This window comes from Arvicola amphibius, chromosome 2 (genome assembly GCF_903992535.2).
Source record: "Arvicola amphibius chromosome 2, mArvAmp1.2, whole genome shotgun sequence".
Taxonomy (NCBI): Eukaryota; Metazoa; Chordata; class Mammalia; order Rodentia; family Cricetidae; genus Arvicola; species Arvicola amphibius.
This window is the reverse complement of record NC_052048.2, coordinates 137962319-137985681: the sequence shown is the minus strand read 5'-3', so window position 1 is coordinate 137985681 and position 23363 is coordinate 137962319. Positions and strand designations below refer to the sequence as shown.

The 23363-nt window shown below is 45.9% G+C and overlaps 1 protein-coding gene across 2 annotated transcripts in view; it reads left to right on the top strand.

The window, feature by feature from the left end:
* The window catches only part of Chn2 (chimerin 2), a 278546-nt gene that overhangs the window by 244322 nt on the left and 10861 nt on the right, over positions 1-23363 (top strand). For both annotated transcript variants that reach the window (XM_038319598.2, XM_038319599.2), the window contains exons 7-8: positions 5466-5540; positions 20586-20670. In XM_038319598.2, the coding sequence (XP_038175526.1) occupies positions 5466-5540; positions 20586-20670 (160 nt within the window). The remainder of the gene's footprint in view (positions 1-5465; positions 5541-20585; positions 20671-23363) is intronic.

Sequence of the window (23363 nt, the reverse complement as noted above, 5' to 3'; positions counted from 1 at the left end):
GGGCTCATGACTCTGGGCCTGGCCTACACAGGCCACACACCTCCCATTTCCAGTGCTTCTTTTGTAATGACAGCACCTGGACAGAACAAGCCTAAGAAAACGCCAGTGTCTAAAAGGTTTGATAAATTGATAGCGATGGTGACAAACTGTTGTAGTGATCGCCTCGCCTCCAGAGAGTTTATGGCTGCGGACCCTTCATTGATTCTGGTGAAATGCACTGAGTGGCTGCTTGGTGCGCAGTGGCATGACATGGGCTTTAATTGTGATGGGAAGTGCACAGGGCCTGAGCTCATAAAGTCTGCCAGCTCCTGGGCTCCCGTTTCAGACCTTCAAAACCACAGTGCTAGCCACATGGGTAGCAGTCCTCCAGATAACAGCAGGGACGTGGGGAGAGGAAAGGCTGGGAAGGTGGCAGGGTCACAGCACCGGTAGGAGGCCATGGTATGGATTTCTGCTTTTACCTTGGAGAGCTGATGGAGGTTTAAATGTCATGAAGCTGGGTGAGGTGGGGTCGCATACAGAGAAACACGATTTGGTATTTGAAAGGCATTGATTCCTGTGGGGAAGAAGCATCTCTCCAGTCGCAGGTCTTACGTTCATTCTCTCATATAATCGGTGTGAGTGGAAGCCCTTGAGATGCGTGTGGATGGGAGCTCTCAGTTCCAAAAGCGCCTTACCGTCCCCTGGGAGATGTCTAAGACACAGGGCATTCTCTCCAGAAAGCTCAGCGTGACCGTTCTGAGGGGGCACCTTGAGTAGGTGTGGGAGACGGTCTCTGTGCCTGTCCCCCAGCTGATTCTTTTTATCAGACAAGGCCTCAGGCTGAGAAAAAGGCCTATGTCAGGGGTCCCAAGGCCAGCAACAGCGGCATCACCTGGGAGAGTGTTAGGGATGCAGGATCTCAGGTCTGGCATTATACAGAGAATCAGAAAGAGGTAGACCATCAGAGAATCTTACAGTGTTTCTCGGGGGCTCCATCGCTGTCCCTGTGAGGAGCCACTGAGGAGTTACAGGCAGGAAAATTGGACCTGGGCCTGTTTCTGGGTCCAGTTCAGTAGCCCCGTGGAAGGGGCCACAGACTCTGGGTTCCTTCTCCTGAAGAAAAAGAGGTTTTAAAGTGAATGCCACGCTGTATCAGACACAAACAGCTTATTGTACATCCACATGACTAGCAAAGTCCATAGAATATAGTTTTTAAGATAATTATTGTTTAATAGGACTAAGTTATAATTATAAAAAGTACCAAATATATAGAGGAAGGTAGAGGCCTGTGAAAGTTTCTCTGCCCAGAGATACTATTGCTTATGTTCCACAATTTGGGGTGAGGGAAATATTTTGGTCAATTTCTCTTACAAAATGGGGAATATGCTGGTATCTGCTTCAGCAGCCCACCCCTACCCTAATATTATGCATGGGTAGATGCTCCCATCATTGAGGTGTTTTTGCTCACTTTGGTTAATATGTATGTAATATACCATTACACACTTGACCATTGGTTATTTGCCCTTTTCCCTATAACAAATATTTTGGCCTTTTCTCATTTCTCGATATTATTGCTTTGGTTAATCTCTCTCCATGTCTGTCCCTCTGTCTCCCTCCCTCCTTCTCTGTGTCTTTGTCTCTACGCACGCACACACACACACACACACACACACCTCTGTCTCTATCTCTGTCTCTCTCTGTCTCTCTCTCTGTCTCTCTCTGTCTCTCTCTCTGTCTCTCTCTGTCTCTCTCTCTCTCCACCCCACCCCATCCCCCCGCCGTGTGTATCTGTCTGTGTCCGTCTATTTAAATCTTTGTCTTCAGAGCTGCCTGAGAGAATGCTGGAAATAGAACCTCTGGCTCCATTCAGGCCTTTATTACGTCACCAGCTATTTTTCCTCAGACATACTCTAATTGCCACAAACACCGCTGAGATATTAGAGACCCCCTGTGGCTCCTGGCCAGCATATGGAATACCGAGTTCCATGTTCTGCACTGCCAGAGGCAGCGGAAGCGGCAGTCAGGCTCGGGGTTGCAGGCAGGCCGTGGTTTGGGTTATCACTACACAAGACAGGGAAGTGTAAAGGGCCCAGGAGTAGGGACAGGGACTGGGGTCCCGGAACTGGAGTGCCGAAACTGGGGTGACACTCTTTAACAGGGCTCTTTGTAATGCATCTCTGGGACACAATTAGGGTCCGTGGGAAAATAATGAGCCTGTGGCACGTCACTACTTAGTAATCCAGATAAGACAGAAGGATGTGGCTTCTAGAGTTCAGGAGAGACCTGTCAGAAGCGGGTGGGGCAGCAGGCAGTGAGCCCATGATTTCTAAGATCCCATCGTCCTCTGTGTTACTGGGCACACCTGGTGGCTGTTTTCCCACATCTTTTCAGCTGTTGACCCATCCTCTCTTTTCTTCATCTGACAACATTCCATTGCCTTCTTGTTTCCGGAAGCCTTCCTGAAGTGAGATCCTGAACGTGGAGAGAAAGAACAGAGACTCTAAAAATAGAATTCCAGCCCTCATTATGGGAGGAGAAAAAAGAGTGGGAGGTGACCGTGTGTTCATAGCCTCACCTTCCTGCCAAGGTATCCTTAGCAGCCTCTGCCTCTAAGAGGACATGAGGAGGGCAAAAGCCCCTCGTAAAGCCAGTCTGCTTATGCTAACGTGGTCAGAAGGTCAGTCTTTGTTATGTGTATTTACCACAATAAAAAATAAAACTTGTTCTCTGGTGGAAGAAGCTCAGACCTTCTTAGATAAGCCAACAGACTCCCACCTGCAAGATTTGGGACCTTGGGCAAGGTATTTAAGCTCCTAGTTCATCTGTAGGGTAAGGAATTAGCACAGTACTACATTGTAGGCTTGTATATCTTTAGTAAATCCTAACATGAAACATACCTAGTATTGTACTTGGCATGCAGTAAGCACACTTAAATGTTTATGCTATTAACTTAAGCCAGACAAGCCTCACCTGAGGCTTGGGCAGTATCAGGCAATGTCCTTTCGGTGATCACAGTGGGGGTTCTACAGGTACCCAGTGAGGAGAGCCAAGGGTTGCTGTCACACAGCTTACAACACACAGCACAGTCCCTCAAAACAAAGACGGGGCTGGCTCAAGCATCAGTAGTTCAGGTTTCAGTAGAACCTCCAGAGAAATGTGCCTCCGCTCAGAAGTATAGGTCAGGTGGAGAGGTGTGTTGGGGACAGCGATTTCTGCTGTGGAGGACGGAAAGGATGGAGGCTTCCTTGGAGATGTGCAGATAAAGAGCCCCTTGGGAGCCTAAATGAGGGGGGTTTTCACCAAGAGACTCTTGCAACCCTTTTTTTTCTGTAGTAAGAGTGTGACTCAGAGTCTCCCTGAAGCTCTCATTGCCCTGGGGAGCTAACGCTGTCAGTCCCTGTGAAGAGGACCCTGGAAGGACAGTGTGTGGTTCCTGCCTGCGGCTGAATGCGTCTTGTGTTTGGGGAAATGCTCTGGAAACTCTCTGAGAAAGAAGTCACTGCCCTGAGTAGAAATAAAATAATTAGTGACACGCACACAAGAAGAAAAGATTAAATCCTGTGTTCAAGCAGCAACCCACGACAAGGAGACTCTGTTACCCCCTTGCCGTATAAAGGGTTATTTAATCTGATTTTCAAATGGTATAATCATTCACTTCGCCTCACACACTGTTGTGTGGGCTCTTTACATCAGAAGGTCTGTGTTCACTTACTAGCAGTGAAGGTTTGAGAATGATACTGTGATACTCCAAGGGGAAGCCAGAGCTGCTGTATGGAGAAGCTGAATATGCCAGGAAACGAGACTTTTCAGGATCTCTGGGACAAATGGATATCGAGACCAGTAAAAGCTCACAACGCCAGGACTTGTTTCAGTCATGGAGAAGCGTGGGATTCTGCTACTGTTACAAGATATGTGTCCTTCAGCAAATTCTGTTACCCTTGGTGCCTCAGTATTTTTATCCAGAAAATGGGCCTAAACATCTTGGCCCTTAAACCCTTATGTTGGAGATTAAATGAGTAAATGTGCTTTAGTACATTCTGAGTGTTGTCTGGCACAGCGTAAGTTCCTACAAGTGACAAAAACTTTGACTGCTATTTCTGATTTTTTTTAAAAAAAAAAAAGGTAGCAAGATGAAGTTGGAGAAGGCACTTCTGACTTCTGAACCAAGCCAAAATGATGGGGCATAGAAGTGGAGACTCACACAGGGAAAGGGCTGCTGTCATGAATTGCCACAGGACAGCTTCGAGGGGCTCTGCTCAGACACAAGGCCATGTCTTATAGGACACAGGATGCAACTCAAACATCTGTCTCTCTGTTCACCTAGCCTTCTGTATTCTTTTCTTTTCTAGTTCCGAAAGTGTTGATTTTACTGCCTGTCTGGTATTAGCTACATTAATGTACTCCCAAGACACCCCAACCTTTCACTTCTATTAATGGAGAGACCTGGGCCCAAACACCATGATCCCAAAGGAGGGCAATCCAATGCTTTGAAAAGCACAAAGGGCCTGAAGATAGGCTGAGGCACTAAGAAAATGCACACCCAAGACGCTTTGTTTAAAAAGAAAAATGGCAGTGACATTTGTAGTTAAGGTGTGTCTCCTTGTGGGATTGCAGGAGCATCGGGAGGGGATGAAGGAAAATGGTAGAACCCTGTAGTGAGGCAGCCTTGCCTTCTACCCTCTGGCCTGGGAGCTTGCTGAGCCCAGAGCCAAATGGTTTTCACTTCTCTCAAAGCTGCGTGGGCTCAGACTGTTGCAGTTTGATAAATGTGTAAGAATAAAGATAAGGTTTTCAAGTACTGGGCAGTTAAAAAAAATATAGGTGCGCGTCTTTCCCTATAAGATTAAAGGATCATGTGGGTTTAGAGGTTTAGTCTGCTGGAGGTCAGCCCAGAATGAGATTCAGAGGCCCAGAATAATTGGATACAGCTTTGACTAGGAACACCACAAGAAGTGTGTGTGTGTGTGTGTGTGTGTGTGTGTGTGTGTGTACGCGCGCCTGCATGCACACATGCGCATGTGCACACATGGCTGCCTCCCTGGATCCCCTGTGCTGACTGGATAATCAGGGGGTGGCTACACATGAATGTGTGCTATTGTTCCAGGCACATGCCAGCCTTAAGAAATAGCACAAAGCAGGCCCATCCCTACTCAGTCAGAGCCCCCTCCATCACTCAGTCGTCCCTTCCAGGTCACATGCCTCGGGGCTCTGCAGACGGGACACAGCTGTCTCAAATCTGCTGCCACAGTCCCAAAACTCTGCTGGCTCTAGAGAGCTCCCACAGGCAGACTTGGGAGATCCGAGACCCAAGCACAATGCTCTCTCAAGAGCTCTGGCTGGAAAACGAGAGAAAATGTGCAATGGTTCGCAAGTCCAAGCCTGGCAGGAAGCGTCAAGAGTTGCTGGCCATTGTGTTTGGGGTGAAGGTGGGACTCAAAGGTGGCTTTCTTTGGTCTCCTCTCAAGCTCTTTGCTTGTTCACAGATCTCCTCACTTGTCAGAAGAGCTGCCCTCACACACGACAACCACTTCAACTATGAGAAGACACACAACTTCAAGGTGAGCGGCTACGTTCTTTCTGCTGCCCTATGGTGGGAGGGAAGGCGGAAGTGGGAGAGGATCCTTGAGGACTTCCATCTGGTCTCTAGTCAGAAAGGCAGGAGGCTGCAAATTCCTTTGTTTAACACATAACCCGCTGCCTTGTGTCAAACTCAAGGTCGGAGAGAGCAGCTGGCTCCACAGGGCTGCTCTTAATACCTACATGTGTACTGACTTAGTTCTGGGAAGCCAGGCCCACTTCTTCTTCACTTTTCCATGCCCGGTGAGAGGGGCGCAGAAGATTCCCAGTCGGTGGCACTTAGAAGTGTTCTGCACAAAACCTAGCAGTACTTTTCCACCCAGAAGAAGGGCTGCTGCTGTCTGAGACAGTGCAAACAGCTGTCCACTTCATGTTTGCTGATTTGTCTTTTGTTCTCGGTGATTCTGTTTCTGCTCAGACAGCTGCAGATGTCGTAGGCGAGAACCCATTCACTGACTTGCGTATGTGCTTAGAATCCAGGGACACCTTACAGTCTGACCAGGCTTGACCCCGCTCTCCAGTCTAAACAAAAAGTTAGGGGAGTTTTCCCCATGTACTGTCTTCATTTTAGACCCACTCTGGATGTGAGCTGCCGCCAGAAGATTAGGGCCTCTTTCTTGTGCTGTGCTGTGTTGTCCGAGAAGTGTTCAGAGGGGAAACCCATGACAAATTGCCCAGCATGGGAAGCTGCTCTGGGGAGGAAGGATGGACCATGCTAGAGATTCACCTAAGCGGATGGGGGATGCTGTGTGAAGCTGGGGGTTTTCAGATGCAAGATTCAGGAAGAAAAGAATAGGTGAGGAACCAAACTGCGGCTTGCCCTCCTCGGTTGAATTCTGCTTTCCTTCTGGAGCCGCTGCTAGTTTAGGCAAGCATGCAGCTCAGGCCTTTGCCTGCTGTCCTTGACCAGAAAAATGGAAGCCTTCAACCCAATGGATTTAGTGATGGCTGGAGAGTTGTGCCTTTTGGGGTCTCTTCCACACTAAGACTTTTCTCTTTCTCCCCTTACTAAATAATGGCATGTCTGGAACACGAAATGTCCTCCTTTATTTTCTCCTTCTGGTTTTCTATTTTAATCCCTGTGTTCTCTTCTTGCCTTAAGAAAGTGTTTCTCTGACTTTTGACGGGAACCCCTGGATTGGACATCCTGTGGATGCTCTTCCAGGCATGACAGGATAGGTCTTGCTGTGTTTGCAGATCCCTTTCCTTCCTTTCCAGAATTCCAGTGATTTTCTATGAAGGCGCCATTTGATTGCATTAGTATGGCATAGCTCCACAGTGGGAATTCCCCATGAGTTCCAAACATATGTGGACTCAGGTGACAGGCACGTCACAGCCAGTGCCAGTCTGTTTTAGCTTATGTCTCTAAAGGGGAAATTTTAAGACACTCTGAAAAAGAATGGTTGAAAAGATTCGGTTAGATTTCCTAACTGTGCTGCCAAGATATATTGGTAGAAGAACAAAGCATTCAGTGTGCCATGAAGAGAGAGAGCTCAGTGTATATGTGTTGTCTCAGGTGGATCCACGAGACAGACAGGAACACACCCCCTTTGTGGCTTACACAGACGTCTTTGAAACCTAAGAGGCCCTGGAGTAGCTGCGGCAGCAAATGTGGCTTTCAGTGGTGCTGTCCCTGCCTCTGTCCTTGAGACTAAGTGGCCGGGGCTGGAGGAGGCACTCACTGTGCTCTGAATCATATTTTTCCACCCTAGGTCCCTTACCCTCTTCTGACCCTCAGCTGACTACAGACACGAACTTAGCATGATCTTTCGGGAAAACATTCTAGAAACATGTCATTGCTGTAAATATAGCCATGGGTTTTTAGGAATAAGTCACTAACTACTAAACAAAGCAGGCCTTTACCAAGGGCACCACTAACTACTTATAATTTATGTTTTATACCTTCGTTTTACATCAGCTTTTTATTTATGTTGACTTCTAATGGGTTGTATTCTGGAACTTTCCTGATTGGTTATTGGAAGATGCTATGTACATAGCATGGCATTAGTGTAACAAAAATGCATAGCCGTGGTTTTTTTGTGCTGATCAGCAAATAGCTTTCACTTTGCTCCCATCTGAACTCTTACCTGAGATCGGAATCTTCCAGTTCTGCCTCACCCACAGCAAGCCTCCTTGCCCAGTTAGGTCTGTTGGGGGTTGGGGGAGGGGCGTTAGAGAACTCTCTTCCATGCTGTACTCAGGAACTTCTTCATGGGGAATGAAGAGAAACTCTCCACATACACAACTCTGGGAGAGTGCTCTTCTCAGACGCTCCAGAGAGCAGGGCATACCTGGTACCTGCTTTTCAAACAACACTGCCAAGAAATAAAAAAATTCAGTACAATAGCTTTTGGGGTTACGCCTCACTTCATACAACAGTCGTGCACTTTGCAAACTGTTGGCTGCTGCTGTTGTGGTTATTCAAAGCTGGGGTTTCCTAGGACTTCTGGATCCTACTCCACTCTAAGACAGTGGCAAAATTAAGATTCCAATATAAACAAAAATTATCAATAGAGGAAAGAGCTTCCACTGTTTGGCCAGCAGCGGAAACTCTCAGTGCATCTGTGGTTCACTTCTAAAACTCTCCAGGTGAGCCAACCCCAAGCCCCAGCAACCTGCATCCGTGTCCTTCCGTGCCATCAGTACACGGCAAACACCATGACTACTCATGAACTCTGGCAACGAGCTTAGCTCTCTTAGCTTCAGTTTCCTTGCTGGTAAAACGGGACCCTTGCAGGGTTTCATGTTTACACGCCGACCAGCAGGTAGCTCTTCTGCTATTGCTATGTTCAGGGCTTTCTTTGCATAATTACACTTGGAAAACGGATACATGTGAATTGTGTGTCACTTCTTTGTCCCCTGGGTAAGAAGTCATTTGATGTACACTTTTACTATCACTTTATCCGTCATCCTTTTGTGCCTCGTACTCCCCTCTGTCTTCATGTTTGGTTTTCTCTGTGATATCTATCTATCTATCTATCTATCTATCTATCTATCTATCTATCTATCTCTATCTCTATATTTATATTTAATGCCCTCACTTCTACAGGCTGATCTATCTTTCCACCATTTTTTCTTCCTCTCTTGTATAACAGAATATGTATAACAGAAAATGAAATGAAGTCTGATGTTGTTGTTTCTTTCAATGTGGTCTACCATGTACCTGAATGCCCCTCATTAGTTTAAAAAGTAGATGAAGGGTTAAAATTTTTAGACCTGGATTCCATGTGTATTTTTCCCAGTTTTCAATTAGTTTATCATATCTATGAGGACTTAGCAAGTTCCTGCCTCTGACATAACAAATAACCACAAATTTGGTAACTTAAAACAACAAAAATTTATTTTCTTAGTTTTAGATGTCAGAGTCTATAGCCAAGCTGTGAGCATTGGCTCCTTCTGGAGATGCCCCAAGCCCTCAGCTACCTATCCATATGACTGGCAGTCCTTGGGTTTCCCTTGGCTCACATTTATGCCTCTATCTTCATATCATTACCTTCTGTGTCCTTGTAGGTTTTCTTTAAGGTCACCAGTCACTGGGTGTAGGGCCATGCTAGTCCAGCAAACCTCTTTCTAATTATATCTTCCAAGACTTTATTTTCTAAAGGCTACATGGTCAGTGACCGAGGGTTGGACTCGATCATACTTCAAGACACAGTACAGCCCATTCCAAGAACTACATTGGTATTTTTAGGAGACTTGAGGGGGAAGGATCTCTTTCTCATCTTTGAGGGTACATCTTCATCTTTCACACACAAGTTCAAGCCATTTTATTAGAGGCTTTCAGGCCACAAGATGACATCTTCAGACAGCAACTAATGTCTACTAAGTGTCATCCCTTAGTGTGGGTACCACTGCTAAGATCCATGGTTACAACATCTTTAAGGTTTTCATTGATTTATTTTTTTTTTCTGTTGGTGCTTTATTGGTCTGACAGAAAAGTGAAGAAATTTCCTGGTCTCTTAATTAAACATTTCTTCAGGAATAAAAGGTACAGTAAAGACACAGAAATCTTAAAGCAGCAGGATGCCCTTGTACTTGGAGTATGGCATCAGAAGTGTCGATTTGCTGTGGTTTGTTCATATAGAGAATGTAGATGTTACTGTTAAGGATCTGGCATGGCTATTAGGTAAGAGGTATGATTAGGCTGCTCTGGCTGCATAATAGGTGTGGCCTGATGCAAAACAAAACTGTGAGGTACTGTTTAAAAAGTAGTCAGACAAGACAGGAGAGCCCTTAGCCAGGATGGCCTATGACCACTGTGCCATTTCACAGCCCCTTAGCAAAGCTGAAGAGGAATGTGCTCGTCTCTAGCACACCTCAGATGCTCTTGTTTCTCTTGCCTCGTCGCTCCTGTCTTCCGATTTCCCACTGATTCCTCTACTGAAAAGTGCCGTCACTATTCAGTAGACCTGGGCTCCTCCCCCACTCCATTCTTCCAGGGTTTTTTTGTTGTTGTTGTTGTTGTTTCTGCTGCTGGGATATACTTTGAAAAAATCATCTGGTTTCTGATAAACCTACATGGGAAGTTATGCAGAGGCCCCAAAATAGATCTGGGTGCTTAACCAAGACTTTTAACTAGTGCTCCACAGTGAGGACCTCTGTTGGTACGCCTTTCACCGCTATGACAAAATGCCTGAGGTAAACCCACTTAAAGAGGAAAGATTATTATTTTTTGGCTCATGGATTTAGATCAGTACATGGTCTCTGGCCTCTGTCATTTCTGGCATGTGGCAAATGCATGTTAGAGCAAAGCTGCTCACCTCACAGCAGCCAGGAAGCAAACAGAGAAGCAGAAGAGTGCTGGGTTCCAGTGTCTCCCCAAGGACACACTCTCCAATGCTCTAACTTCCTCCGACAAGGAAAGCTTCTGCCTCCTAAAGTCGCTACCACCTCCCAATAGCACCATAGCTGAGAACCGAGCCTTCAACATACGAGTTTCCGGCGGAGGAACATTTAAAATCCAAACTGTCACAGTATGTGTTTGCCATAAAAAGAGCTTGTTTGTGACAGTAATGACTTAATTAATCCAGCTGTCCTGGTTTAAACAGATCCTTTGGAACCTAGTTGCATGCCAGCTTTACTTAAAGCAGTAGGTCTCAACCTGTGGGTCACGACCCCTTTCACAGGGGTCGCCTAAGTCCATCCCAAACCACAGATAGTTACATCACAACAGTATCACAATTACAGTTATGAAGTAGCAATGAAAATAATCTTACGGTTGGGGTCACCGTAGCATGAGGAAATGTATTAAAGGGCCGCAGCATTTGGGAAGGTTGAGAAGCACTGGCTAAAGGAACGGTGCCGACAGCAGGAATTTCAACCAAGTGTGAAAGCAGTTTGTAGAGAAAGGCCTTGTGTGGTCAGATGTTCGACCTTCGTGCCACGGTGGACTCAGAGCATGTCTCCCACCCAGCTAACCTTTGTGTGTGTGTCAGGGTGTCTTCGTCACTGGCACTGCGAATCCCTCGCAGACCAGCAGAGCCCAGGATCGAGACTGGGATCTGACGCGGCCCGCAGCAGGGTGCCCACGTTCGACCACACCAGGACGTGGCTCAGCCACACAGCTTCACAGTGTCAGTTACCGGCTACATCGTCCGACCCCTATCAAGTGCTTAACTGTTCTTAATTTTTTATGGACTCTGTCTGGCTTTAAATAACACAAAATTCAAAAGGACTATTCTGAATGACTAAATGCCCGATTCTGGCACATTCCACCCAGAGAAATGAGCCTTTTGTGTTTTATATGGGACAAGAGAGTGGGTACCAGTGGTCACAATTCATACTAAGAGGACGCCTTCTGAAACTTTCCAGGAAAGAGAGCTCCCCAGCCATTTATGCTTTTACTCCACCAACGCAGACCGCAGGCTGCTTGGGTGCCAGGTGCCAGAGAGTGCTGAGGGAGAAACGGCTGCATTCTTCTGCCAAGGGCTTCACAGCCAGGACACTTTTCACCACAGAGGGGACATTTGACGATGTCCAGAGATGTGCTTTTTATATCTTGTTTGTTTGTTATTTGTTGGTCTGTTTTGTGAGACTGGGTTTCACTGTGTAGCCCTGGCTGTCTTGAGATTCACTCTGTAGACCAGGTTGGCCTTGAACTCACAGAGATCCTTCTGCCTGCCTGCCTGCCTGCCTGCCTGCCTGCCTCCCAAGTGCTGGGATCATAGGTGTGTGCCAGCATCTCCCTGCTGGTTATGTGTTTTCCATCACACCAAAGTGTACCAATGGCATCCAGAGAAGCCAGGGAGGACGTGGCCAGGACAACCCCCAGAGTAGTGCTCTTCAGCTGTCTGTCCACAGCTCCAGGGAGTGAGTGGGGGAGCCTCTGGTTCTTCCTACCCAAGCAATAACCAGGTCTGAGCTTGCTTAACTTCTGAGAAGAGCTGGAATCCAGCCTTTTCAGGGTGGTGTGGCCTTAGACCTCAGGAGGAGGTAGACATAAACAAGAGTGGAAATTGGCACAGGAGCATCTGAGTTCAAGGAGAAGATTGGAGAAAGGCTTTGTGGCCAGTGGTAGTTTGGGAACACAGCCCCCTCTTTTCCACGACACAGTTCCTTCCGCCTCCAAATGCACAGCTGCTGCTGTCTGCTTTTGCATCTTAACCAGCCGCTAGGATGTCACCTTCATCCCTGCCCCTGCCTTGGTGTCTCTGGCATAAATAAGCTCTGGTGAGGAACCTTTGCTAAGGAGGGCCTAAGGGCTTCCCTCGGCCAGGAACCCCAAGTCTTCAGTCTCTCAGACCCACCCCTGGGGACGTGCATGAAGCTGAGGCTTAGCTCATATAGTCTGTTGGATTCAACACTGCCAACAGGGCCAGGTCTCTGAGCTTGTCCCCGGCTTTACCGTGGGACCACACCTTTAATCCCATCTTAAATGCCTAGGCAGCTACTGACAGATGACTCCAGAATCCTTGGTGTCTCCATTAGAACCTGTCACAGCGTCTGAGCCGTGAACCTCGCTGAGGGAACAGAAAGTGTCTCTGTTACAGGTGACGTCGCTATCTCCTTACATCTGAGACGGTTCACTTCAGGGTCAGAATTTCACCTGCTCCTGCAGGAAGGGAAAGCCCAGAGTTTAATTTCTCACATGAGTTCATTGTCACATGATTGTGGGAAACAGTAAAGTAGAGGAACAATCCTCTGTGGAAACTGGAGGCCTTGACTGCGCTACTGGCCTTCTGGGCAACTGAGGCCAATTTGCCTCCCCTCACAGTGAACCCTGGGCCTCCAAAACCCAGGCCCTTGAGTTTGGAAGGGTCTTTTGCCAACTCTAAACCACTCTTTCATGCACACTAAACAGTCTAGAAAGTGGCTTTAGCCCTGTAGTCCTTTTCCAAGTACAACGAAAGAGTCAAGTTCCTGTTTTTATTATGAAAAATAGGGCTGATAAGCTGGGGTAAAATGGTTTTGTTCTGTCCCACCATCTCCGTGGGTGAACGCACTCCCTCACGGTCCTGACTTTCTTTCTCATGTTCTCCCTCCTTCTGCTCCTCATCAGGACCTTGGGAGCTCAGTCCGGTGCTCCAATGTAGGGCTCAGTCATTTTCTTCATCTATCGCCAGGTGGAGGTTCTATGGTGATATGCAAGAAATTCATCAGTATGGCTATAGGAACTGGCCTTTTCAGGTTCCCTCTCCTCAGCTGCCCAAGGAATTAGCTGGGGGCATGTCCCTGGAAACCCAGGAACCCCTCTAGAGTCAAGTCTCTTGACAACCCTCAGATGGCTCCCTTAATTAATATATATATGCTTCCCTGCTCCCGTATCTACCCTTCACCAACTCCAGTTGGAATGGGACTGATGGAACATGCGACCAAACCGGACTCTCTGAATGTGGCTGACAGTGGGGGCTGACTGAGAAGCCAAGGACAGTGGCGCTGGGCTTTGATTCTTCTGCATGAACAGGCTCTGTGGGAACCTTCTCAGCTTGGTCGATCACCTTCCTGGACCTGGGGGGAGTTGGGAGGACCTTGGTCTTAACATAGAGTAGGGAACCCTGATGGCTCCTTGGACTGGAGAGGGAGGGAGGGGGGTATGGGTGGAGGGGAGGGGAGGGAAGGGGGAGGAGAAAGGGAGGAGATGGAAATTTTTAAATATAAAAAAATAAACCATGAAAAAAGTGGTTTTGTTCTGTGTCAGTGAGTCTCAGTCAAGGTTGTATTGCCCCACCACCACCACCAGGAAGCACTTGTCAACGTCTGTCCCATCCCTTCAGGAATTCTGTAAGTCTCTGCTATGTAGACAGCCAGGGATGCTAGGACAGAAAAAGAAAGAAAATAAAAATCCTTGTAGTGCCCAAGACAGCCACCTCCCTCCAAAACCAAGAATTTCCTAGCCCAAAAAATGTTAACAAGGATAAGATTGAGGAGCCCTGATATGAATGGATAAGAAAATATTAAAATTCCTCACCACAGCACGTCTTAAGTCGTGCTTGCTTACAACTGGAGTCTGGGCGAGCTGATTGCGTGTTCCGGTGCTGTCTGCACTGGCCCATCAAAACATTTGCTCTGAAACCACGAGAGAGACCGGCCTTCCAGATTCAGCAAATGTGAGACAATAACATCCTGTTCACCTCCAGAGAGCTGAGTGGGGATGCCTGCTGGCTGCCTGGGACGCTCTTGACAGCTCTTCTTCCTCTTGTTTTTATTACATGCCCATCTACCTTATCTCTCGCAATGCCATCTTGTTGTTCGCTGTGGCCTTTTAATTCCAGGCAGACCATGCCAGTATAATAGTCTTGGACAAAACGCTCTTCCTGTCTGGAGAATTTCTTCCTGTCTGGGGTATTTTAGTTACTGCCCTCGAGTTTGCAAAATGTTCTTTCTCTTAACAGAAGAAAAGGTATTTTTGAAAATCGGTAAGTTTCAGAGAATAGAAAGAGCGGATTAGTGTTTTTTGTTTTGTTTTGTTTAAAGGTATAAGGTTTTTCACTGAGATGGCAGATGTCAGACATCAACCCCAAAGATCATGGCTCAGAACACACCCTCAGCATTCCCTGGAGTCTGTTCTCCCCTCGGGTTCCAGTAGAAAATTGAATAACACACCAGCCACAAAAGTAAACAATGTCTCATCCTCAAAAGGAAACTAGGCAGGGGGCCTAAAATAATGTTTGTCTAACTCACAGTCCCCCTGATTTGTATTTTGTTTTACTAGTGTGGGACTACATTAGGGACATGGAGAGTCATTTGTTCCTTGTGGGGTCTACCTGCATTTGTCGTTTGCCCATGGGCTGCGTGTTGGGAAAGGACATGGATTAAATAGGGCAGGACTGATAAGCAGTATATGCAGTTTTGATGTGCTGGAGGACATCGTAGACGACTGGCAGAAGTGATGCTTAGAATTGTGTGATGGACAGCCCCTTGTTTCTGGAAGTGTTTAGTAGTTAGTCCCCCATCTGTGTGCAGTAAATACCGAAACTGCTTCCCTAACTACTAAACCTGGCGCTTTGACTTTGGCGCCCGTGATGCACCAGATATGCTCCAGGTAGCTTTGTATTGTCCCTCTGCTTACGTCCCTCATCAGAAACGACTGGGTTTCAACACCCAAGCCCGCCTTCCTAGGTCCTCCATTACACTGTCTTATCTCGGAATGTTGTCAAGCGCTCACCCATCAACTGGAGTGAGCCCTCCTACTCGTGTTCCCGGTCTGGTGCCCTTCTATCCGTCTAAACTCTGTACACTTAACTCTTTTTCCTTAAAAGAGCTAGTTATTCTCTCTGTTATTGCGTTATAGAATGTCTTACGTATCAGTCACATCACCTGACACATAATCACTTTTCTTATCTATTTATCCTTCTGGATGTTGAGACCCTTGGGTGCAGGGTTTGCTTGTTTCTCTGCTGTCTCTCAGCTATGCATGCAAGGATAGGGCCGGGCTCAAGCAGCCATCTGAATATAAACTAAATAAGCCTAGAAATGATGAGGTGATGTAAAGGTCACAGGTGACTCGGGTAGGGTGCCTTTCATCTCTCCGTCACCTCCATACTGAATGAGAAGCATACCTTTCTGAGGTACGCTTGTCACTGCTGGGTGCCAAGTCTGCTGCACACAGTGTATACTGGGAGTGCCGCTGCTGTGTCTTTATGACTGGTTCACATTATAGTTAGCAGTTAGCTTGTGTAAGTGCTCTGTGTGTTTGGGGAGGGGGAGTACATTCTTTGAATTGTTGGGTATAAATTTCCTTTCCTTTGTCATCTATTAACAACAGCTATTTATTAGTTTTAGTAAATAAATGTTGAACTCATAATGGTAGAATTGTCAACTTTTCCTTACAATTTTTCCATGTTTATTTTAGATTTTTGAAACTGTGTTGTCAGATACATGTAAGCTCAAAGTAGTTACGTCTTTCTAGTAAAACATACCAATGTTAGGCCCTTTTATGACTAAATACACAAATAGGCATGTCTGGCTTATTGGGTTCACTGGGCTAGTCGCATTCTTGAGGTACATCTCTTTGGCTCCAATATTTCTTTGACATTGTTTTTTGAGTGTGTTTCTTGTAAATATTTGTTAAATACCATCTGCAAATCTTTTTCCTCCGAGTAGGTCACTAGAGAATTACAAATATTTTACATGTGCTCGCTGGTTTTCTTACTTTTTCTTGGCTTGATCAAATCTGTGTGTCATTTTCCCCTGTGGATATTTTCTTAATATATGGAATCTATGCCTTATTTTCCTATGTGCTCAAAAAGAAAAAAAGAAAAAGAAAACCAGTTTGCCTCTGGTTATTTAAAACATCCTCAGTTAATAAATAGTTCTTCCTACATCTTCCAAAATGTAAAGACAATGCAGTGACTCAACTTTTGCCCTCATTCAATCCTTTTCATTTGCGGACCTGCTCCCGAATCCCTGAAACTCTTTTAGAGCTGATGTTGTCTGCAGATAGATCCGAGGGACTGGATCCCTGAAATTAACTCTTTTAGTGCTGATGTTGTCTGCAGGTAGATCCAAGGGACTGGCTCGTTTTCTTTAGCTCACTTACCACTGCCTCTGGAGTCGCATTCCTTTCTCTGATTTCTGCCACTCAGGGAAGCATAGCCTTTGTTTCTTTGAATGAGGCTCGAAAGTGCTTCTTGTCCATCAGAAAATATCATTATCTTACTACTCTTCTCTCTAATTAAGTGGGTATGAAAGTTGGGCTCACAATGTGATGGAGTTGTTCTGTGATGTATAATCTCATTTTGCTGAAGAAGAGGAGGAGGAGGAGGAGGAGGAGGAGGAGGAGGAGGAGGAGGAGGGAGGAGGAGGGAGGAGGAGGAGAAGCCGCCTGTCTTCACCTTAATTGCTATCCTTTTCGAAGCAGGTGTCGTGTCTTCAGGGCTCAGGTTTGAACAGCGTTACCACCTTCTGTGTGGTGACAGATCGCTTTTATGTACTTGGTTTGAAACTCATTTCATGTTTCTTAAGATGATGTTTTTGTGCCTTTTACTAATTCTGGAAAGTCTTAAATATTCTTCTCTTTCAGTATTGCATACGTCCATTTCCAGTACTTCACCATTTCTCGGCTCCTCGGGATCACCATGTCTTTGTGTATATTTGCCTATTCTGCATCTACAGTGACTTGCTGTATCAGTCCCACTAACAGTTCAGTGTGCCCTGGTGTCTTTCAAAGCACTGTCTCTCGAGCCCACAATGCCTGTGTACCGTCTTTTCTCCCTGAGCTGCATCATAGCCAAGCTTCCTCCTGTAGTACTGGGGACCAAACCTAAGACTCCGAGCTTGCAGAGCAAGCATCTGTCGCTGAGCCTCATCCTGAGACCCCTTTCCTTTTCATAGTTTAGTTCTTGCCATGCTTTTGTTTTTACTGTAATTTTCTTTATTCTTGAGACATTTATATGTGTATGAAATGAAATATGACCATATAAACCCCTTACAGAGGAGTTATTGGCAGTTGGTGACTGTCGAGAGGGAGAAGGTCATTGTTTGAGGGCATGGCCACTGGTAGATTTCCCATGATCCCATGATGGATGGCTCTATACCCATGCACATATGGACAGAACTAATTGAATGAAGTGGGTTTGGTTTTGTTTTTTGAGATAGTCTTGCTGTTGCCCAGATGGACCTTAAACTTTCAGTCCCCTTTCCTTGGCTTCCCTGAACTACCAAGCTGGCTAGCCAAGCTCCTTCGTGCATTTTCCTACATTTTTCTCTAGTTCATTATTCCCCACTTAACTCTTCAGTTCAGGTTGAACCCTCAAGTCTGTGTTCAGTCTCCAAAGAGACTGTTTCTGACAAGGTTTCCAGTGACTCTCCAGTACCCAAATCAATATCTAAGTACATCCCTAATAGTCTGTTTTATCAACATCCAACATGGTGGCCTACCCCTTCCCTAAAGCAGTCTTCACCTGTTGGCTTAGGAAATGCTTTGCTCTCTTGGTCTTCTTTAAGTAGTGGAGAATAGAGGACCAGACACGACCTCTCCCTACTTGCTTTCTCCTTCCTATCCTTAATACTTTTTAATCCATTTGTCCAATTAAAACACCATCTACTATTTTTTTCAGGGATGGCCACATCCATCTCTGTCACCCCCACTCCTCCTCTAAGCCACCAAATTCGTGCAACTTCCTGATGTAACTAACACTTTGGCATGACAGCATTGTCTTCAGCCTGCCCAAAGCCAGCCCTGAACTTCTCCCCAATAACGGATCTTCCTCACCTCATCAGATGGTATTATCTTCCACCTGGTTCCTAAGGGGGAAACAAGGGATCGTTCAAAACTCTCCCCACCCTCTCTCTTCCTCAGAGACCCACCTACATTCTGCTGTGAGGTTGTACAAATTTGATCTTCAAAATATACAGGCCCTTACCATCTTTCCTGCCTGCCTTCTGCTTTAGCCTTTATGGTTCCTCAACAAGACTACTCCGCCCCTTCCAAACCTGTCCCAGCATTGACACCTTCTCACCCTCGCTCAACACAGGCCCAGCATGATCTTTTGAAAGAATCCCTTTTCCACTTCACGCAGGAATGCCTTGTTGAGCCTACTCCAAATCTGCATCACTAAGAAAGTCGGAGTCCTGTCCCTTACTCTCCCCCACTGCCACCCCAGCGGCTTTCCCTTTTCTACCCTTCCTTCATCTCCCATTCCTCTCCTCTTTCTCTCTGTTCTAGCCACATCAGCCTTGAGTTTCCAATCACACTGAGTTCTTTAGTTCCTACAAAGTCTCTAGAAGTCCTTCTGCCCAGAATGTCCCCTGCCCTTCCTGTACAGAACCAGCCATTCTCCTCCTCTGAGTTACCGTCCAGGACCCTCTAGGAAAGTGCCCCTTATTCTCACTATGGTGGCAGCCCCACCTTTCTTCTGTAGCCCTTTCCATACGACTTTCATTTATATATTATTTTACCTTATGGTACAATTTCAACAGTATATTAATAGTCAGCTTTACTGCCCAAATTAACGGGCACCTTTAGCCCTTTTCTGGTAAAACATTAATGGTTGTTGAATTCATAACATGTTCAACCCTTGGTGGCTCATGTTCCCCAAGAGTTCTTTTAGTACAGAGTTCTGTTTCAGTGGGCCTAGCAATGAATGGTGGCATTTGGAAAATGCAGGCGCCTCATGGATTCTCTGCACTCCTACAAGGAGTGCTTCATCGTGGGTTAGGATCATACCCAAATGGACCACTTCTCCATGCAAGTAAAAACAATTTTTAAGACTGGTGTCACCGTTTTTCCAAACAGAAACAATGTCCCAGGCAACTTAATGAGCTAGAATACCCGAAAGGCAGACAGAACTCAGTTTCACCGCACAGAGCCGTGGTCGTAAGGTGCTCCTTCATATTCAGTCCCATGCTTTCTTTCGCTGTTGTCGTTCACGCTCGAGTTCCACTGGGAGGCTGATGTCGCTCGCCACTCTGCCAGCACAGTTGCCAGCATGTGTAGATAAGCAAAGGAGTCTGATGGGCTGCTCCTTCCTCAGGAGGATCAGGTCAGCTGTTTCCCCTAGGGGAGCGCTCACCTTCCCAAAGTGTGACAATATTTGTTATTTTCGTTGGTTTGTTTGTTTGCTAAGAATAGTATTCTTAAAAGGTAGTAATACATTGATCCCTACTTTGTTAAAAATATGTCTAGCTTATCTTAGCTTTAAAGAAGTTTTACTAGGACTATGTAACCCAGAACCTTTTTACATAGATTCATGTTCTCCTCGATACACTGTCTGTATGGTTTTCAGCTCATCTTGGCCAGGTTTGATAGCAAGGACTCTCCTACTTCTGCTTTTTGAACTTCCTCAGTGCTGGAGAACAGTTTTGTTTTGCATTGAGTTATGCTGTGCTGTGTTGTGTTCATTCACGGATTAATGCGTGGTCCTCCTGTCCATGAATAGCCTAAGCTAAAACCATCCTTACTTTGTCGCATTTGGAATATTTAAGAGCTGGTTGAGATACTGAAAAGTAAGACCAGCACTTTGGCCAGCCAGAAAGCCTTCCAACTTACTCATCTGAAAGCCATTGCAGGGCTGGTTGAATATAGTCCCTGTCCCTCGGAAAAGCCACTCCGTGGGCCCGTAAGCCTGCATTTTTTCGCCAACTCCTTTACTTTTTTAAATACCTTTTTCTGGAAGTGGCTCAAAGCCTTGAAACCTTTTAATTATCACATAACCATGGCTTATTTATATCTGACTGGAAATTCTACACCTGGACAAAGCAACTTCAGTCAAGAGGACACAGTAATTGAGTTCTTCTGCCCGAAACAACTTGCTGAGCTAAATGCAGGATGGAGCGACCTACCCACCCACTTAGGCTATCTTGGGTTTGCACTCCTAGAGCCTTGTTTGGGGTGTGATGGTCTCATTCCGTCTCTATGTATTCCTGTGCTCTCACTCTTTCCCCCACATTCTGCCTGCGCCCAGGTTATCCTGGATCCACGGAGAATTTCAAAGATCAAAGTCTGTGTGTTTCTTTCAGAACAGTATGCAACTCTGCCTTACTGGACCGAAAAAGGCCCAGGGCCAGAGCGCTGCTGCCGAGGCTCTGTGTCGGGTTCGGTGCCTTCAGGTGACTGAACGTCCTGTGCTCTTCTGTCTGCCCCGCAGGTGCACACGTTCCGAGGCCCACACTGGTGTGAATACTGTGCCAATTTCATGTGGGGGCTCATCGCCCAAGGAGTCCGCTGTTCAGGTAGACAGAAAACTTTGTCCTCCTCTAGTTCCACAAGGGTGGGAAGCAGCCTTCAGAGCTAGGGACTGTGCTTAGATGAGCTCAGAAGTCAGGTCACCAAACAAGTACACTTCCTTAAAATGTACCTGCATCCCCAAACGGGCCACAGCCCTTAAGAGAAAATGATTTAAATAGATTCTAATGAAACTGCACAGATTTCGAAAATGCCATTTTATTATATATCTTTCCTACATATTATATATCTTTCTTACCCCATTTTAGTTTAGCAGACAGGACATAAGAAGGAACAGTGGTGAGTGGAGTATTCGCCACAAACACTAGCCCCAACGTCACCATGCCCTGCACCCTCACCAGCACAGCCAAAGGAAGATACGGTTATCTCCTACTAAATGAAAAGGAGATGGAGTCTACAGGCGACGGCTAGTTGCCAGATGCTAAGTGGTGAAACATCAGTTTAAAAGCAGCAGCAGTCCAGAGCTCACATCCGGTTCTTTGCCATCGAGTTGATAGTGAAATTATGTCCATTAAATAAGTTAAGATTTTAAATTCAAAAATAATTTAAATGTTTTAACTTCATCCTTTGAGAATTTCATACAGTGTGTTTTGATCAAATCCATTTCGCTTTCCAAGTAGTTTGAACCCCCGGGGTGTTTCCCATCTGGAACTGTATGCGAACCCCAGCAGCAAATGTCATGGGACGCATCTTCTTTAAGAGACGCTGAACAAAATGCGAAGGGCTGCCAAACCAGCATGTTAGCTGGGCTTCCCCGCTCACCCTGCCATGCTTTTCCTGGCACACACTGGTGCTGAGAGCAAGAGCAGCTGCCTCTGGTGTTGACTGGAATACCACAGATTCTGTGGCTGCTTGCCTCCTTCCTAGGACATGATGAATAGAATCAGCTGATGACTCCCACTGAGGGGTGCCTCTTTCCGTGGTACCCATTTAGCTCAAGGGATCACGTATCCTCCGCCTTCCTTTCTGCCTGGAAGGTGCTTTCTTAACGTCCCTTCTATAGTCAGTGCCTAACTGCTCTGTGAGGAATTCTAGCTTCCCGTCCTGGACCTGAGGCAGGTGGCAAACCCACATCAGAAACAACCTCTCCAGAATGTTCTGCTGAACACAGAACAGACCTGCAAGGCTTCACAGGCATCCCACAGCTCCAGGCCTGCGTGCGGGGATCCACCACGTGAATTACCCTGCGCTTGTTAGTTAGGGCTGTCAGATTATATGTACCAAAATATCCCTTGTCACAGATATTATCCAGTTTCTGCAGGAAATTGGTCCAAAGTCAATATTATGGAAACAGGATTCTGGACTCCAATTAGCTGTAATCAGCGACTTTCTCTAGGGTGGAAGAGTTCTGAGATTTTTTTTCTGTTTCTATTTTGTTTGAAAGGAAACATAATGTAAGTTATAGTGTAAGTTGTCTCCAGTGGTTACTTTTTGGTCTAATATTTCCCTGAAGAGCACGAAAACTAGACACTGGCCATCGATAGTCAAGGGAGTCCCCACAGGCCTCAATTCTCCATAATGTAGTTTTTTTAATTGTCCAGATTTTCAATTTGCTTTAAATATCCTAATTTTTATAGGATCCATATTCTATGTAAATAAACTAAATATCTTAACGTTTGTAAGAAAATTAAGCACAGAATTGCCTTGTAATTCTAACATTTAAAGGCAGTGTCTGCACCAGACACTTGTAAGCCTATGCTTAGAGCAACATTATTCATAGTGGATGAAAGATGGATCGAACCCAACCCCACTGACGGAGAAACAGAAAACATAGCATAGACATACAATGGAATGTTCATCACTCGTATAAAAGGCAGGAAACCCAAGCAAAGTGCAAAGGAATGCACCTGTTAGAATCTAGGTAGGACTCCACTGGCTGTCACTGCCAGTGAGTGAGTCTAGGGTGTGTGTGTGTGGGGGGGGGAGATCACTATTTGGTGGGTATCAAGTTGGAGTGCTGCCTGAACACACAGGCTTTCATAGCAGGTGGCGGCAGTAGCTATACGACAGTGGTTTTAATGCCACTTAACTCTGCAGTTTAAAACGCAGAAGCAGCTGGGTATTTGTGAGATAGAGCCCAGCCTGGCCTATGTTGCAAGTTCCAGGTCAGTCAGGGATACACAGTGAAACCTTGTCTGCAATAAATAAACAAATAGTTAAGTTAAATAATTATTAAATTATTTAAAAATAAATTTTAATTTTAAGAAATTAAATGTAAATAAATTATAATTCAGTGGTTAAAATTCTAAATATATCTTATGTCTATTCTGCTATGATTTAATGAAAATAAAATTTTAATTGATGTTTTTAAGATGCAGTAAAATTCCCTAACGGAACAGCCGGGCAGGCCCCATGTCTCCTCTCCGTGTACCTGCACGCTTTATTCTCACAGTGCTGGCCCATGCTAGATAGGAAGCACTATGCCTCTGTTTGACCTTCATGATCCCCTGGTGCTGGCGTAATCCCCACCTTATAAACCAGGATCCCAGGAAGAAAACCAGTTCTAGCTAGCTCAGTCCAAATTTAAATTTACACCCACTCAGTAGCTCCATCAAAATGAAACTGACTTGTACGTGGATTTAGTTGAATTTCACATTCTGATTAAGCTAAGACAGTTAGAACTTTTCCTTTGAAAGGGAGGGCAGAGAACTGAGCCCAGGACTAGTACCTGGGAATCAAC